The sequence below is a fragment of the Misgurnus anguillicaudatus genome, chromosome 16 (assembly GCF_027580225.2).
Source record: "Misgurnus anguillicaudatus chromosome 16, ASM2758022v2, whole genome shotgun sequence".
In the NCBI taxonomy this organism is placed as follows: Eukaryota; Metazoa; Chordata; class Actinopteri; order Cypriniformes; family Cobitidae; genus Misgurnus; species Misgurnus anguillicaudatus.
The window spans coordinates 9822618-9840338 of NC_073352.2; the positions used below are offsets into that span (position 1 = coordinate 9822618).

Here is a 17721-nt window from a genome sequence, read left to right on the forward strand (position 1 = left end):
AAGCCGACTCTATAAATCCCAATGTAATGGTGTCATCCGCGAGCGTGGACGTCTTTCGTCTGCTTCGCTCACTGAAGTGTGATTTGTGTGCTCGCTCTAATTGTATTAGTGTAAAATCAATTAAAGCTATCAGCAGGCCTATTTCCCATCTGTAGCTGCTCTGTTTGAGTTAACACAGTGAATGTGGCATTGTTTTCTGTCGGATCTTTTTTATAACGTTTGATTTAGAGGTTAGTTGTCTTTCGCTACAATTATCTCCGTCTCTGTTTCTCACAGGACCCGCCGCATGTGACCTCAGGATACAATGGAAGTAAGGCAATCTTAATTCTATGTGTCATGTTGTAACTCATGCAAAATTCTGTGTCGAGCAATATCCACAAAAAGCAATAAACTTCTGATTTACAATAATAAATGGATCACTTCATGTGCTAGATTAATTGGCTGGTGCTTTGCTGTATGCAGCCAAAAGCCGTTCTTTGATTTTTACAATATTTTTTTTTTTTTTTTTTTTTTTTTTGCAGAACGCTGCAATGTTCCTGTTAGCAAACCTGCAACCAAGTCTGTGCCGCAGAAGTCGTGAGTATTTGTTTCATTAATTTTTTCTTTTTCTTTGAAGATTGTCCAGAGTTTGGGTCTTCCCTGTGAAACATTTTCTTAGTTAAAAAAGACCCGGACCATTCCTAGTTGAGAAACAAAGGCGTTTTTTACAACAAGCATCACAACTGTCAGGCTTTCATTTTAACTCTTTCTGAGTTTTCTCATGCATTCATATTTGTTATCTGGTATTTTTCCTCACAAGGCCTCGCATTACACATCGCATTGTGCATTTTATTAAATACAGACACAACCATATGTTGTGCATGCTGTGAAATGTTACGTTTTATTGAGCAGTATCAAATTCAGGTGTGAAGTAGATTCATAATGTTATTATTTTGAATAGTGCTTGCCCGTGCAAAACAAAGTTGGGAGAGGCCTGGTCCTTGCTGTGTGGTTGCTAAGGTGTTGCTATGGTGTTATTTTTTGCATTATTATTCTCAATATTGTATAATCCATCTTGTCTGATGTCGCTCTTTCAGGTGCTTAAGCAAACAACAAAAATCTGTAACACTTTACAATAAGGTTCTATTAGTTACAATTAATAAATGCATTAGCTAACATGAATAAGCAAAGAACAATGCCGCTTTTCAGCATTTATTACTTTTTGTTAATGTTAAGGGGGTAACACACAGATTCGCGACAAAAAGCACCCCGCCACATCACGTTGCGTCTAGGGCAACTCGGAGGTATCATACACTGGACGTGCACATTAAATAGCGCAAGCTTAGTCATATATATGTCTACAAAATGCTAAATATACATTAGCGGCCAATGTTAATCGCTAACGATTTTGGACAAATATTATGTTATTTAATGTTAAACTTTGTGAGTGGCGCCACAGGGATTTGAGCAGTGTCCAGAGTCACAGCGAACAGTCGCCGTCAGACGCCTCCGGTGTGCATACATTCATAGAAAATAATGTGTTCTGTTTTTAGATTCATGGCGTAACACGACGCTTCTCGTCTGTTGTGCGAATTTATTTAGTTAAAGGTGCAGTGTGTACATTTTAGCGGCATCTAGTGGCGAGGTTGCGAATTGCAACCAAAGGCTCAGTCCATTGCTCACCTCTTGCTTTTGAAACACATAGAGGAGCTACGGTAGCCACCACCGGACAAACATGTCATTGTTGGAGACAACTTAGTAAAAAAGTTTGTCCGTTAAGGGCTTCTGTAGAAACATGGCGGCACAAAATGGCGACTTCCATGTAAGGGGACCCTCGCTGTATGTAGATAAAAACATCTCATTCTTAGGTAATGAAAACATAACGTTTCAAAGGTCTTTATACACCCCTGATAATATAGTTTTGTATATTATTTTGCATTTCTGTCTAGGGATTCTTCTAAAAATTACACACTGCACCTTTAATGTCAATGCAGTGTTCATGTGAGTTCATGGTGCATTAACAAATTTTAACAGTTTAAATGTTTGATTTAAATAATATATTAGTAAATGCTAAAATGAACATGAACTAAGGATAGTAAATGCTGTAGAAGTATTGTGTTAGCAAATGCAACTAAAGTTTACAAATACAACCTTATTGTAAAGTGTTACAAAAACAAACAAACGAATATTCACTCACACTGTGCTTTAAAACTATGGGAAACTATGGAAAACATCACGATCCTAACCTCTATCTTCATACTGAAATCCCAGATGACCAGACGAAAAATATCAGATATCAGACTGCTTAAAAATCACAAGGTGTATGATTTGATGTATTGAGGTAGTGCAGACATTGCCAAAGATAAACATGTGACATACAGGTACCATTATAATTATTTTCCACATGCTATCATTAGTTAATGTTACACTCTATTATAAACGGCTCTCATAAACAAGCTTGACAGATTCAAGCAAATGCAATTCTAGATGAGTGTATTTGTTGCTTTGGAGAAGCAGTGATGGGAAGATACTACAAACAATAGCTGGAGGAATGCTGCAATGTTTACTCATGGAAGTCTGCAGTTATCCGGTGATCTGGCCTCAAACTCTAATGTGTCATTTTCTCTTCATTCCAAAACCCAGAACTTAACAAACTTTATGTTTGTTGTACGCCGTCCATCCATTCAGCTGTGGTTTTGAACGGCAACATTTTTCTTTCTGCTCTTATTCCAGTTACTTGCCAGATATCTGAAGGGTCTTAAATGTTTAGAGATGTAAGCCAGCGCAAGAACAGTTCTGTCAAGAGTTGGCTTTGATTGCATGAACTGACATTTGAATTGTAGTAAAGTCACAAATAATTACTGTAAAAATCATCAGTACTTAATCTTTCTGACACATAGGGCGCACGTTAAGTTTCTCTTAAATGTTTTATAGTTTACAAACTGAGAATTGGTACCATTTCATCGTGACTTGCTGTTGACGTTGCGCAAAACTGTTGCAGTAACGTTTACTGTTACAGCAAATGTCATTACCTCTCAAGTCGCACAACCTTACGCTTCCACATGGACACCTCGAGACCAGTGTGAGGGATTCGAATATGCCATCTTATGAACCTTCAGCACTTCAATCTCTCCCACTTGAGTCACAATCATCCATTAGGCGGACGGTACAGCGGCTTTAATTTGAAGTTTACCGTGGTGAGCAGTCGTAAAACGGCACTTTTCCTGAGCGAATCGGCCATTTTGTAACCTCCTCACGAGCGCGGCTGATCAGCGGTGTAATTTACTCGGAGTCTGATATTAGTCACACTCAACTGCTGCTTTTCCATCAGTCTGTGAGAACACACCAGAGGATAGGACAGGACAGACAGGACAAGGATAGCCGACACTGGATCAGATTCTCTCAGGGATGTAACTCTGCTTACATGTTCTGCTTTGTGATCTTTTAATTACATGACATAACATTATGTCAATTGGAATATTGTGTTTACAACTGCTTACGTTTTATTTGGCCAGCATCTTGTGTTTTATCTTACCTACCTTTTTAATTTCCAATTTTTCATTTTCAATCCGATATAAGTCACATGAAACATATATGTGAACAGTAACAACTTATGTGTCATATACACTCACCTAAAGGATTATTAGGAACACCTGTTCAATTTGTCATGAATGCAATTATTCAAGACAATCTCCTGAACTCCAAACTGAATGTCAGAATGGGAAAGAAAGGTGAGTTAAGCAATTTTGAGCTCAGTTACTGGGATTTTCACGCACAACCATTTCTAGAGTTTACAAAGAATGGTGTGAAAAGGGAAAAACATCCAGTATGCGGCAGTCCTGTGGGCGAAAATGCCTTGTTGATGCTAGAGGTCAGAGGAGAATGAACCGACTGATACAAGCTGACAGAAGAGCAACTTTGACTGAAATAACCACTCGTTACAACCGAGGTATGCAGCAAAGCATTTGTGAAGTCACAACACGCACAACCTTGAGGCGGATGGGCTACAACAGCAGAAGACCCCACCGGGTACCACTCATCTCCACTACAAATAAGAAAAAGAGCTACAACTTGCACGAGCTCACCAAAATTGGACAGTTGAAGACTGGAAATATGTTGCCTGGTCTGATGAGTCTCGATTTCTGTTCAGACATTCAGATGGTAGAGTCAGAATTTGGCGTAAACAGAATGAGAACATGGATCCATCATGCCTTGTTAACACTGTGCAGGCTGGTGATGGTGGTGTAATGGTGTTGGGGATGTTTTCTTGGCACACTTTAGGCCCCTTAGTGCCAATTGGGCATCGTTTAAATGCCACGGCCTATCTGAGCATTGTTTCTGACCATGTCCATCCCTTTATGACCACCATGTACCCATCCTCTGATGGCTACTTCCAGCAGGATAATGCAGCATTTCACAAAGCTTGAATCATTTTAAATTGGTTTCTTGAACATGACAATGAGTTCACTGTACTAAAATGGCCCCCACAGTCACCAGATCTCAACCCAATAGAGCATCTTTGGGATGTGGTGGAAGGGAGCAGAATTGGCAGGCACTGTCCATAGACTGTAAAAATATGGATGTAATGTCCTTGACGTCATCCATAGGTCTGTGAAGAGCTTTTTTGAACCCAATACTTGGCGGAGCGTGCTGTCGCCATATTGGCAGTGCATCACTCGCCAAAAAACGAAAATAAGTAAAGAGGCGGGACGGGAGTGAAGCTGAGGTAGATGGTTGCTGAAACCACGCCTGCCTAGCTCGACTCTAAGTGACAGCAGTGGCAGTTCACCCATCACTCAAGTGGCCACACCCTTAATTATGCAAAAGTTTAAGGCTTAATATAATTTAAACGGAGGAGTTACAAAAAATTCACCCCCTCACAGTTGTCATGAAGGGCAAAATTAATAATGTAGACCAAAATCTTTTTGTACCAAGCTGTAAACATATTATTTTCTGCTGTAAATTTCAACATTTCAACATAGGAGTCTATGGGGATTGACTCTGTTTTGGAGCCAGCCTCTAGCGGCCCGTCAATGAATTTAGTTTAAGTCACTTCCGTGTTGGCTTCATCAGAGAGATTGAAAGGGTTCCCCTTGGGACTGTTGCAAAAAAACCAGATCCCCTCCCGCAGAGAATGTAATTCTTTAACGCTGACGATTGGCCCTCATTTTGACCATTGTGTGATCTCCCCCCTTCATAGCAATTGCAGTGACACATCTTGGGTAAAATATCTTTTATGTTCTCTGTTAACGTGTGTTCACTCCAGGTACTCTGGTTTCCAGTATAGGAAAACTGGAGATGGTTGAGCTTCAAAGTTCAAACCTGTCCCTGCGTTGTCTCAAACGCAGTGCTGCGTCGAACAAGCGATCATTTCACATGCTTTCAGGTTTTGCCAATTTAAATATTTAAGCACAAGAAGACGTGAAACAGATTTACTCACACGCTGTTTGAAAACTATGTGTGTGTGCTCCCATTTGACACACGTGGCTGCAATCCTGCATCTCAAGCCTTCAAAGTGCTGAGTTCATGTTTTCTAGTGTGTGAACTGAACTATTTACTAAAAACTAAAAATGCAGTTATTTTCCTCGTAAACACACTCTTGTTTTAAGTGTATGTAAGCAGAATTTGGGCTCTGTGCACTTATTGTACTCTTATTCTGTCTGTTTTTAATGTTAATCAAACAACAGACAAAGAAAAAACATTCATGAGACAATTCTGCTGAACCCACTGATCTATATAAATGACTGGATTGAGAATAGAGCGCTATAAATATATCTCTACTGACAGCCCTGTCCCCCCACTTTTAAGATTCAGGCTACGCCACTGTCTTTACTTAATACAAATCGTATTTTTTTATACAAATACATTTAGGCTTTACTGTACTTCCTGCCAACACAAGCTGATTCACACAGTCTAATATTCACATTCATTAAAACACACATTATACAGCATTCATCGCACATGAAGTCAACTCGGGGAGTCATCAAACTGGAATCGATTGGTATGAATGAGTCATCAGAAATGAGTGTGAAGTGTTTTCTTCTGAAATGCGCACAGCTGCTCGCTGGTCTTCACCCTTTGGTTTCTAATGATGCTGTGAGCTTCAGGTTTACTGCACCATCAAAGTTCATCTCACAGCCTCAAAAGACCCTTCAGAGGATCTGAAGACTTCAGCCAGTACTGTTCAAATGCAAGGTTTTTATTTGATGATAAAGAACGAGAACGGACTCTGAAACATCCTTCCCTGAGATAACAGTGGAATTAAATGGAAAGTTTGCTTAAGTCTCCTTCTCAGATTTATCTCAGATGTGTGAGTTTTAAAGTGATCTCAATGTGCCAAGAATGCAAAAGATTTCAACATGAAGTCTTATCAAATTAAGATTGATAGTTTTGGCGTGATAATTTGACTGTATACAGTATAGCGGTTTATAATTTCCTACACTCTTATTGTATACTGCAAGTGTCTTTTTCATTGTATCTTGTTATATATCATATAAATGAAGCTGATGAAGCTATAAAGAGCTTTAATCACAGTGGTTCTTTGGGAAAGAGATCCATTATTATTTATAGCGTGACATGGTTAACGTTTTCCTTTCTGTAATCATTCCCAACCTCCTCGTATCCGTGCACCCAGTCAAATTCCCGGCATGCGACGGGTGTCTTTTATTTTCTTAAGACGGCACTTCTGAAAGACTATGACATTTTCTCAGTGGTGACGATAAACACAGACAACAGAATCCTGCTCTTGACCAGAAAAGAGACGAGAGGCAAACATTAACATCGACTCTTGATGTGGCGCTACAGTCAGCTCTGAATCTGAGTCGGAAATGGCCCCGGGCCAAAGCAAATAAGCCGCTGGACAGAGAGGGAACAGGAGAGGTTTCACAAGGATGAATGGGACAGGCTGGAGGTGGAGGAAGCCCTCCGGAGCTCTCGTCCGTCAGGGGCCCCTTAATCAAACTTTTCCAAGTGTGGATGACAGGAGGAAAGGGGTGTTGTCACTGAGTTTCCCACTATCCTGTTTAATCTCAATGTCTCATTATGTGTGAATGGCGTCTAAATGGGAGGGCTGTTTTTAGACCAGCCAACAATTCTTCCTAATGAAGTCTTAGTCATCTGTTCAAGCATTGAGGGCGCACAATGTGAACATGTATGTAGTTCGTCATATGTGTGGATCGTCATTTGAATATATGTGTTCGGTCCATCATGTGAACCTATGTGCATTACATGTCTTGTCAAATTAAGTGCCTGTTGCACACGCGTCTAAAGGGCAAAGTAAATCGTATAGAAACCTATAAACATGGTTGTACAAATTAATGCAAATTAGCAAACTCGTAAAATATGTAAAAATTGCCACGAGATGTTGAAGTATGTGACAGTAGCATTAGCAGCGTTGGTTCTTGTGTTGTTTCGGAGACGTGTGTAGTGTTGACAGAACTGGAGCGTCTGTGAGTCTCAGGGCAGCTCTGGCCCGCAAGAAAATACACAACGTGTTTATTTATTGCCGCACAAGTCCAAGTGCATTTCCATGTACTGGCTGACGACTGAAATGATGACGTGAACACCGCATGGATTTTCTGAGCGACTTTAGTAACAGTTTTAGCAGAAGTGGGTTCCTAAGGCCCCTCAGGAAAAGATGGAGACATTCTTCAATCAGGCGTGAGAAGAGAAAGCAGATATGCTGGAGCATTAGCCAGTGTCAAGAAGTACAGTAATGCTCCCTGTTTTGAGCTTTGAGGTCACCCTTAAAGTATTAACAATTTCGCACTTTATACAAAGTGCCACACCATAAAGCTTACAGATAGGGGTCATTGTTTGTTTAAGGGGGAAACTTTCATAAAGAACTAAACAGACCTCAAACTAAGTCATAAACTCACATTTATTGCCCTACTACCTGGCAGTATACTGTATACCACTAGCTATGCTGGTCACATTTTAAGCCCCTTGATCTCAATGTTGCACTGTGAATATTCCCTTTTAGCTTGACTACTGTATGTTGACACGAGGTACAAGGGTGACACCCACTATATATTTATCCGCACCCCCGATTTCTCCAAAGAATGCATGCCCTCCTCCCACCACATCTGCTTGCCTGGCAGCTCGCTGTAATAAAAAGGTTTCTATTGTGGAGCTGTCAAAGCGCTAAGCTAAGTGGGCTAAGGGAAGGCTCTCCTTAACAAAGAAGCATGTCACCATCAAATAACAACAAGAGGAGAGAACCCAGAGGGACACTCTTAAATGGCAATTTGGCACCTAAGGTGGCCGCTGCAAAAAAAATTACCAGAGACGCGTCCAAGAATAGTTGTTATAGGGAGGGAGGATGTGTGGAGAAGAGGGGGAGACAGGGGTTGTTATCGAAGTGTATGACTCAATAGAATGACATGCGGGAACTGATAAGAAACACCTTGATGAATGATGTCACTGGCTCAACAAATAAATCTGTTGCCTCATTGGTCATGTTTACATGCACAAGATGTTGTCATTTTGATTGAATTTAATCTGATTGCGGCTTACGACAGTACCGTTTACATGTACCCTAAACAGTGCAATCTGATTAAAATGTTTGTTTTACATGTACGTTCTATATAATCCAAACCAAACGTCTGCACAAGCGTAGAGCCAGGGTTGCCAGATTCGCATATATAAACAATCCCAATGGAATTTAACTCATTTCGCGCCAGCCATTTTTTTAAGGTTGCCCGCCAGCATTTTTTGTGATTTTCACAAAACTTTCACAAAATGCCTTTCAGGAAAATGTTCTTCCAAAAATATGAACATACAAATATATGAAATGAAAGAACAGACCCTCTGCTTTCAAACAAACAATAAGCAAACAACATAACAAACAAACAAAAGCATTTTATCCTATCTATATTCTTTTCTCTGCTTATAAACTCCTAAATATGTGTATTTTTCTTTTAATTTTTTTTTTTTTAATAAAAAGCTGACATAATTAATGGGAAAGAGTTATAAACTAGCCCAAAGGCATCCCAATGACTATACACAGCCCAAATACCAATAACTATAAATCCTTTCATCTTCAACCCGCAAAAAAAATAAACTCGCTGAAACAAAGTACCCCAAATCTGAACATGAAAAAAGCAGAGGACTTGGCAACGCAGCGCACAGCATCTCTCATAGAGCCAAAGTTGAGTTGGAGAAAGTTGTTCTTAAGAAGTTTTCAGATATAAGCAAATTTTCAAATGGCACAACGCTACTTTATTGCTTTATGTATTGTAATAAAAGACATGAACACTGCGGAATGTACAGCCTGTGACTCCATTACCTTGATAATGCGTGTTGCCATTGCCTTGCTATTGCATGTTTCTGTGACAAGAATCATGTGATGCGTAAATTGGAGGTAAATATAAGAAGTGAACTTCAGCACACTTCTTTTGCACATTTGCACAAGGTATTTTTGCATCCTATTGAGAAAATACTACGATTCATGCACTTACATGCATACTTTTCTACTAATGATCGGATCACAGATCGGACTAAGTCACCTCTTTTAATACGAGAAAAAATTGTATTGATTAAGGTGATTACATGAAGGCCTTTCAATCTGATTAAGCCATCAATACGATTACAAACTGATTATTTGGTTGCATGTAAACGTAGCTACTGACTGCACCAGTCAAAGGTTTAGCCATACTTTTCCCTAAAACAGTTTGGCCTGATCTGATTGGCCGGCTATACACAATTCTTTTTTAATTAGAGGTGTCAGTGAGCAAAGTTGGTAGCTATTTATTTAATTGTCCTGTTCTGCATATACTACTGTGTGTACTTAGTGTCCTATTATGTAATTACAGCAAGAAAAAGAAAAAGTATGCACATCCAAATTGTCATCAACAGGACGCAGAATCAAGAAAATATTCATAAATGTATATAAACAAGGAAAATCTATTCACTGTTAATCTATTAAAAGATAAAATAACAATGTTTTGATCAATAAGCATCTTCATTCAGGTATTACTAGGTATCAACCCTGAACCAAACCCTTGATCCCTATTAAATACATTTAGTTACTTGAATTTTGTTGGCTAAGTGCTCCTGTAGGGTTCAGCGAAAGAGCATTGTGTTAGCATCGCAAAAGTCATGAGTTCAAACCCAGAGAACACCACTTATATAGTGCCCATATATTACACTGTAAGTCACTTACATAAATGTCAATATAAGAAGGGGAGAGAAGGCCACAAAGTTTTTTTTTACACAATCAATCTGCTACAAATGAACATTTATAGTTTGTTTGTGGTACATACCGTTATTGTACAATTACACCGAAAGCGACAGGAGTGCAAACGTTACAACTTACCCCATGGGTGGGGTTCATTGTAACAAACAGAGGGTTTGTTGTAACACCTGTGTAAATATTTAAAGTAGCTGCGTTACATTTAACCCTACATTAATTAAGTGCACATACTGTAAAGTGAGACAACCCATTCTCACTCCCCAAGGCGTCAAAATCTGAAGCATGTTCAAACGCGATAGTCATGACGACAGTTGGCGAATGGTTATTATTATTATTATTATTATTATCATCATCATCATAGTTTAACATTTACATCCACAATGCATGCTTTTCCTCGCATGAGGGTTTTTGGGCTTCACTTTACGCGCAGAGCTTGTAAAGAGAGAATTCCTTTTTGCACGTACCTGTACTTAATGTGCCCGTCTTGGACTCCTTCTAGCACTAAATCCAGCGCGCCGCGTCATGAGCAGCTGCGCTTCTCGCTGTCTCACGTACACGCGCTCTCGCATCTGTCCGAAGTCTAAACATAAACTAAACTGTAATCCTTGTGTATTTGTTCAGTTTAATGCGTTTCATGCGAGCTGAGCCAAACTTTACTTTTTGTTTAAAATATGACCCGCTGCATATTGGCGCCTCTCTCACTCTCGCGTACGTGCAGATAGAGCTTGTGCTGTCCGAAGTCAGATCACTAGGTATTAATCCTGTTTATGATATGCATTTCAATGAGTTGTAGCAACAGGTCCCTCGTGTTTAAAATATGATTCTGTTTAAAATATGATCGTGTTTCGCTGGACCGATGCGTTTAAAAAGGCACCTCACGAGAGCACCACTGCTTGACACGTGTAGTTTTCTGCAACAGCACTAAACAAATGCATTGAATTGTTTGTATGTGCGCGCACGTGTGTGTGTGTGTCTGTGTGTGTGTGTGTGTGTGTGTGTATGTGTGTGTGTGTGTGTGTGTGCGCGTGCGTGCCCGAAGATGCATGTTTTTACAGTTATTAAGTAATCATTACTCGCATTAATGGCATCAGTTTTAAGAAGGTTGCGGTCATGGCGGTGTTGCTCTTGTTCTTTTTTGTCCACCCATCAAGTGACTTGTTAAAATGAGTAAAAAATTAACAAATAAAAAAATATGTAAACTACTGCCATGCCCCCCGATACTATCGTGTATCGCCGATCTCACAGGCTGACGATAGGACGATCTCAAAATAGGGCATATCGGCCAACACTACTTTTTGTTACATAAAATTACATCCTAACCCAAACCCAACTCTAACCTTAACCCCAAGTGACAATGGTTTAAAAATCAGAAGACAAAAAGTATAAACCAATACAGACCCAAACCGGAACTCTAACCCCAAGCAACAGTGGCTTAAAAATCAGAAGACAAAAAGTATAAACAAACTGACATCCAAACCCCAACTCTAACCCCAACCCCAAGCGACAATGGTTTAAAAATTGGAAAAAAATTGAGTAGTTACCGTCCAGAAGCGGCATGATCCTGCCGATCGTCGCATAACGTGACGGCATCACCTTCCGGGATTCCCTTTCGTCTATATCCGACGCTGAGTTATTAGCATGAAAGCAACAGAGTTCCCATTTTGTCGATATAGTGACGCATAGGGGCACCCTTCGCGTCTTCATACTGACGCTGAAGGCGTTTGAACATGCTTCAGATTTTGATGCCTTGGGAAGTCAGAATGTGTTGCGTGAGACTACAAAGTTATGCTGCTGAGTTGAGCACTTTGCTCAAATATACTGTAGTAGATGGATTTGCAAGTTTGTGAGATTCATGGCATAAATATACAGTCATTTGAAAGTACTAAATAAATGAGATATCCTTGAACCCATCTGTATTTTCAACTATCTGTTATATCAGTTATGCACATTTACCAGACACTAAAGCTCTCAGACAAAAAATACAAATCACACGGCTCCTTCCTGTGTATGTGGGCTGTTCTTGGCCAGAATAAACTGCAGCGTGGACCAGACTTTTTTACAACTTTTGTTCAATTTTGTTCTGATTTTTGTGCTAAAGTGAAATAAATTCAGTGAAACATCTTTTACAATGTGTTTAAAACCAAAGATGGGTGGGTGGCACAGTGGGTAGCACTGTTGCCTCACAGCAAGAAGGTCTGAACTATTTTGGTTCTGACAGCAAAAAATCATGCAATAGTTTTTCAAACCAAATGTTTCGTTGATTGACAGATAAGGGAAGCAATGTGTAGTGTCCTCTAGAAACAGGTTTGGGAACTGCTGGTCTAGACTAACTGTTGTTAGATGTGCTATACAGTACATATAAACTTGGAGTGAATTGACTGAAAATGGCTACAAGGCTTTTGTGATCATAATTGGCGTTTCTGTCAATTCCCTTGAATCTCCCTGGAATTTATCATTAGTTGAGCTTTGCCTATCAGGTAGCTGGCAGGCAGCTATGGAAACAAGTAGCAGGTGCCATGCAATTTGCAGGTTCCCTAAGCGTAACACGAAGAACGTTAGTAATGACCAGCGAGTGTTCCACTTTCACAATTTTGGGAGATTAGCTGGCATGTTGCCCGGAGCCAACCCATGAGACCCAAACCAGAGCCTGGCAGTGATGTGGCACAGGTCTGCTCCTGTACTCTTATACTCTGTTTACTTTGGATGCCTTCTTTGCCCTCCAAAACATCTGTCCGCTTTCCCAAATATCTGTGTATCCACAAACTTGAGCACCATGACAGAGAGCTTGATTTGTAATTTTATAGCTTAAGTTTAACTTGTTAGTTTCCTGTATTTTTTCACCCTTTTAATAAAGGTTGTATAAAGTTGTTGTATTTTGGTTAGCTATTTATCATTTGTCAATTCTTTATAATTTCATATTGATTTCTCAACAACAGAAATGTTTATTATTTTAAAAGTCACTGCTCTCCGGTTCTTATGATGATATTTATCTGTGGTGCTAGTGATGTGTTGTTGCTTTTGTAAATAATTGGCTCTATATGCATTTTGACTAAAGTTTACAGTCGTATATTGAGGTTGGGCTGTTTTGACTTTGAGCAATACCTTGCAATCACATGGCAGGGCTTTGAAAACTACCCGCACCATCTCAGCAGGGTGTTAGTGGTGTTTGCCTGGGCAATTATGTTTTCTCTGAAAATATACATATTTTTATTGTTTTTTGTTTGTTGCCTACTTTTAATATTGTAAAGCAGTATTAAAGTTTATACACATTGTCGTATTATTCATAAGCAATAATGTGTATACACTAGGCATTGCTGTAGTCGGGATAACCGTTGATACACGGTGCTTTAGCCTCTCACCGATTAGATCACTGCCCACCACGGCACTGTCTTCCACCATGGTTTTGATTTTTTTCTCGTGCTTAAATCATTTAGTTTTTGTGGCTCAGCCACTTAATTAAAAATTAAAATTGTTGCCCTTGCATTGTTGTTATTTAAAAAGTGAAAGTAAAGGCTCACTGCTGCACATATTTAACGCAGATTAAGCAAGCACTGCATTTAAACAATTGCCTCTTCAATTTAAAAGTGAAAGTAAAATGCATGTTCATTTATAAGCCCCTCCCACCTTGTGATAATGGGATCACCAGGTTTGTCACACCCCGATTAACCGTCCCAAGCTGTCACTGGGGCAGTACCTTTTAACTTGTTCCCCGCCATTGACAAGTTATCGCGTAAATTAAGAGAAAACATTTGCCTAAAAAAAAAACGTGTTCCTGATGAGTTTTTATGTTAATCTGTAATACCACAATTATCCACTTACCAAATTAAAAAAAAAATGAAGCAATTTTTTAAAATTAATTTTACACTGCGTGTATGTTTTAATAATCGTTCTGAATCTGATCTCTAACAAAATTCCTTCACAAAAATGCTTTTATCTAATCAACCAATCACATGGCAGTTGCTTCAATATTTTTAGGGGTGTGGTCCTGGTCAAGACAATCTCCTGAACTCCAAACTGAATGTCAGAATGGGAAAGAAAGGTGATTTAAGCAATTTTGAGCATGGCATGGTTGTTGGTGCCAGACGGGCCGGTCTGAGTACTTCACAATCTGCTCAGTTACTGGGATTTTCCCGCACAACCATTTCTAGGGTTTACAAAGAATGATGTGAAAAGGGAAAAACATTCAGTATGCGGCAGTCCTGTGGGCGAAAATGCCTTGTTGATGCTAGAGGTCAGAGGAGAATGAGCAGACTGATTCAAGCTGATAGAAGAGCAACTTTGACTGAAATAACCACTCGCTACAACCGAGGTATGCAGCAAAGCATTTGTGAAGCCACAACACACACAACCTTAAGGTGGATGGGCTTCAACAGCAGAAGACCCCACCGGGTACCACTCATCTCCACTACAAATAGGTAAAAGAGGATGCAATTTGCACAAGGTCACCAAAATTGGACAGTTAAAGACTGGAAATATGTTGCCTGGTCTGATGAGTCTTGATTTCTGTTGAGACGTTCAGATGGTAGAGTCAGAATTTGGCGTAGACAGAAAAAGAACATGGATCCATCATGCCTTGTTACCACTGTGCAGGCTGGTGGTGGTGGTGTAATGGTGTGGGGGATGTTTTCTTGGCACACTTTAGGCCCCTTAGTGCCAATTGGGCATTGTTTAAATGCCACGGCCTACCTGAGCATTGTTTCTGACCATGTCCATCCCTTTTAAGACCACCATGTACACATCCTCTGATGGCTACTTCCAGCAGGATAATGCACCATGTCACAAAGCGCGAATCATTTCAAATTGGTTTCTTGAACATGACAATGAGTTCACTGTACTAAAATGGCCCCCACAGTCACCAGATCTCAACCCAATAGAGCATCTTTGGGATGTGGTGGAACTGGAGCTTCGTCCCCTGGATGTGCATCCCACAAATCTCCATCAACTGCAAGATGCTATCCTATCAATATGGGCTAACATTTCTAAAGAATGCTTTCAGCAACTTGTTGAATCAATGCCACGAAGAATTAAGGCAGTTCTGAAGGCGATGGGGGGGGGGGGGTCAAACACAGTATTGGTATGGTGTTCCTAATAATCCTTTAGGTGAGAATATGTGTAGTGTGTATAATAATTATGTGTATATACACATGCATACAATATTGTAAAAAATATTGAAAATTTTGTATATACATTTTTTTTATATTTAAACCATTTATATTATATACAAATATAAATAATTAATATATAAATGATTTTTTTCTTAAAATTCTACATGTATATAAATATACATAGTATTATAAACAAAAACTTTTATTTTGCAAACGATACCATTACCTCTGATGTACTAATATGAATATTTAGGTACAAAAGTTTAATTTTTGATAGGGTACCGCCCCATTGATTGCTAGGGATGCTTTTTGATCATTTTTTCTAACATTGTATATGCAAGCATGATATTTCCAACATGAGGAGAAAACCATCACCAGCATAAAGCAACATAAAGCAATATAAAGCATACTGTACTTGGCTAAACTGATAGGAGTCTGATTCTTCCCACCCAATGAAACTTCTTTGTAATGAGAGGTGACACTGAGGTAAAGCACACCGGCCTGTGATTGTCTTTTTATGTGCTAACAGTTAGTAGTTTTAAGTGTGTTGCTGTACAGTTGTGATTCTTGGCTAAGGTTAAACTTATTAACCTGCTATTCATATAAATCACTTCTTAGTTTTACATTATTTTTTGTTTTCAGTGCAGTCCTGTAGCTGAAACGGTAGGTCCTTTGCAAGTAAGGAGACATTATTGTACCTTTAGTAAGTGTTTTTTGAAGCATCTCAGTTCCTTTGGTGTACACAGGTCGTACTAAAGACATTGTATTTGCCGGTGGTGCCTGCATTCACCTTATCTTATATACTGAGACAGAAAAATCAATGCAGGGGATGCCAAAAGAATCCATAACGTGATCACACAAAGGTTGTTTAAAGCCCTCAGATGTCTTCAACAACCTTCTGGCAACACCCGGGGACTGTTATTGTGTAGTGGAACAAGCGTCGGCTCCTTTATGTGATGTACGATGGAAAGTTTTACCAGCTTTTCCTCTTGCTGCTATGAAGTCTTCCTGAGACGAGGCATTGACCGTTTTATTTGTTGCCCAAAGTCATTTTCCACCAATAAATCACTTTCCACCTGTTATACAGTGCTGCTGATAGCAAGTAACTAAATAACTGTTACAAATGAATGATTTCAATTATTGAATTCATTTCAATCTTTGACGTGGCCTTACTCAGTTACCATTAAAGATATCAAGGTTATATTTTTACATAATGTTTATATAGAAAACAGTAAATCATAAAAATAAATATTGTGATATCTCAGTTTTAAAAGTACTCAGTTATTCAATTTCCTAATGATGGTTACAAAACTGAGTTTTAGTAAAAAAAAACTATGTAGTTGAATTTGCACATTTGTGTCTGAACTCTTGTAAGCTCCACAAAGCATAAATAATTTATGACTGGGCTGTCATTCAAAACCTGCATCCAAGACTACTGCACACATACGCATACACATGGTGTACTGTATGAAACCTGGACTTACCGATGGAAAAGTCATGTTGAAGCAATAGGAAAAAGTGATATTGTCAGATGTTTTTTACGTTTAATCAACAGAACCTTCTACATCTGGACTGATTTACATGAGAAATAAAAATTACTTTAGACACAATGTGTGATGGCAGCTATTAAACATGGAAATGTTTCTCATGATACCCGTGTAAGTCTGGTATTGCCTTGTATGAATATGGAATTACTTCAGTATTCCGGGATTTCTCCCAGGTCAGATACACCAGATTTAAACATAATTGTGGAAAATTCTCTGGCTTTCTTTCTTGACAGAAATGTGTTATACCTCTACACACAGTTAAATGTATCATACAGTTGGATTGCAACATGTAGCAAACCTGTTATGAAGGCAAATATTACTACTTTTTTTTTAAATAATTGATCTGTTTTTGGTCAGTTTTTGCATTTAATGCGTTTGACTGTAATTTATTTGTCTATTATTATTTTTTTTTTCTGTTAGGTTTCTGGTAGGTTTAGGGCTGGTGTATGGTGCTACAAAATCTTTTAAACTATAAATATGTATAAATTATTTCTACTTTAACAAATGCAAAGGATGAACTGCGTGCTGATCAAATGCATAACACAAACAAATTCAATCAAGTACCGTGCACATTGAAAAAGTGTAACTAGAGGGGTGTCCTGTGCGTTAAAAAGTTACGCAGATGCACTGTAAACATTGATTCAAGTTAAAAAAAACTTGGGTACTGTAACTCGCTGCCCTTAAAATTTCAATTTTGCTTTGCTAAACAAACAAGTAACAAGTTAAATCTACTTAACTCATTCCTCGCCAGCCATATTTTGAAAAGTTGCCCGCCAGCTTTTTTGTGATTTTCACCAAAGATTCACAAAAATGCCTTCCAGGAAAATTTTCATCTAAAAACATATAAACATACAAATATATCAAATGAAAGAACAGACCCTCTGCTTTCAAACAAAAA

General features: G+C 38.9%; 1 protein-coding gene across 2 annotated transcripts in view; it reads left to right on the plus strand.

The window, feature by feature from the left end:
* aff2 (AF4/FMR2 family, member 2) overlaps positions 1-17721 on the plus strand; it is a 295072-nt gene that overhangs the window by 165742 nt on the left and 111609 nt on the right. For both annotated transcript variants that reach the window (XM_073854091.1, XM_055177532.2), the window contains exons 6-7: positions 277-310; positions 522-576. In XM_073854091.1, coding sequence (XP_073710192.1) covers positions 277-310; positions 522-576 — 89 coding nt within the window. The remainder of the gene's footprint in view (positions 1-276; positions 311-521; positions 577-17721) is intronic.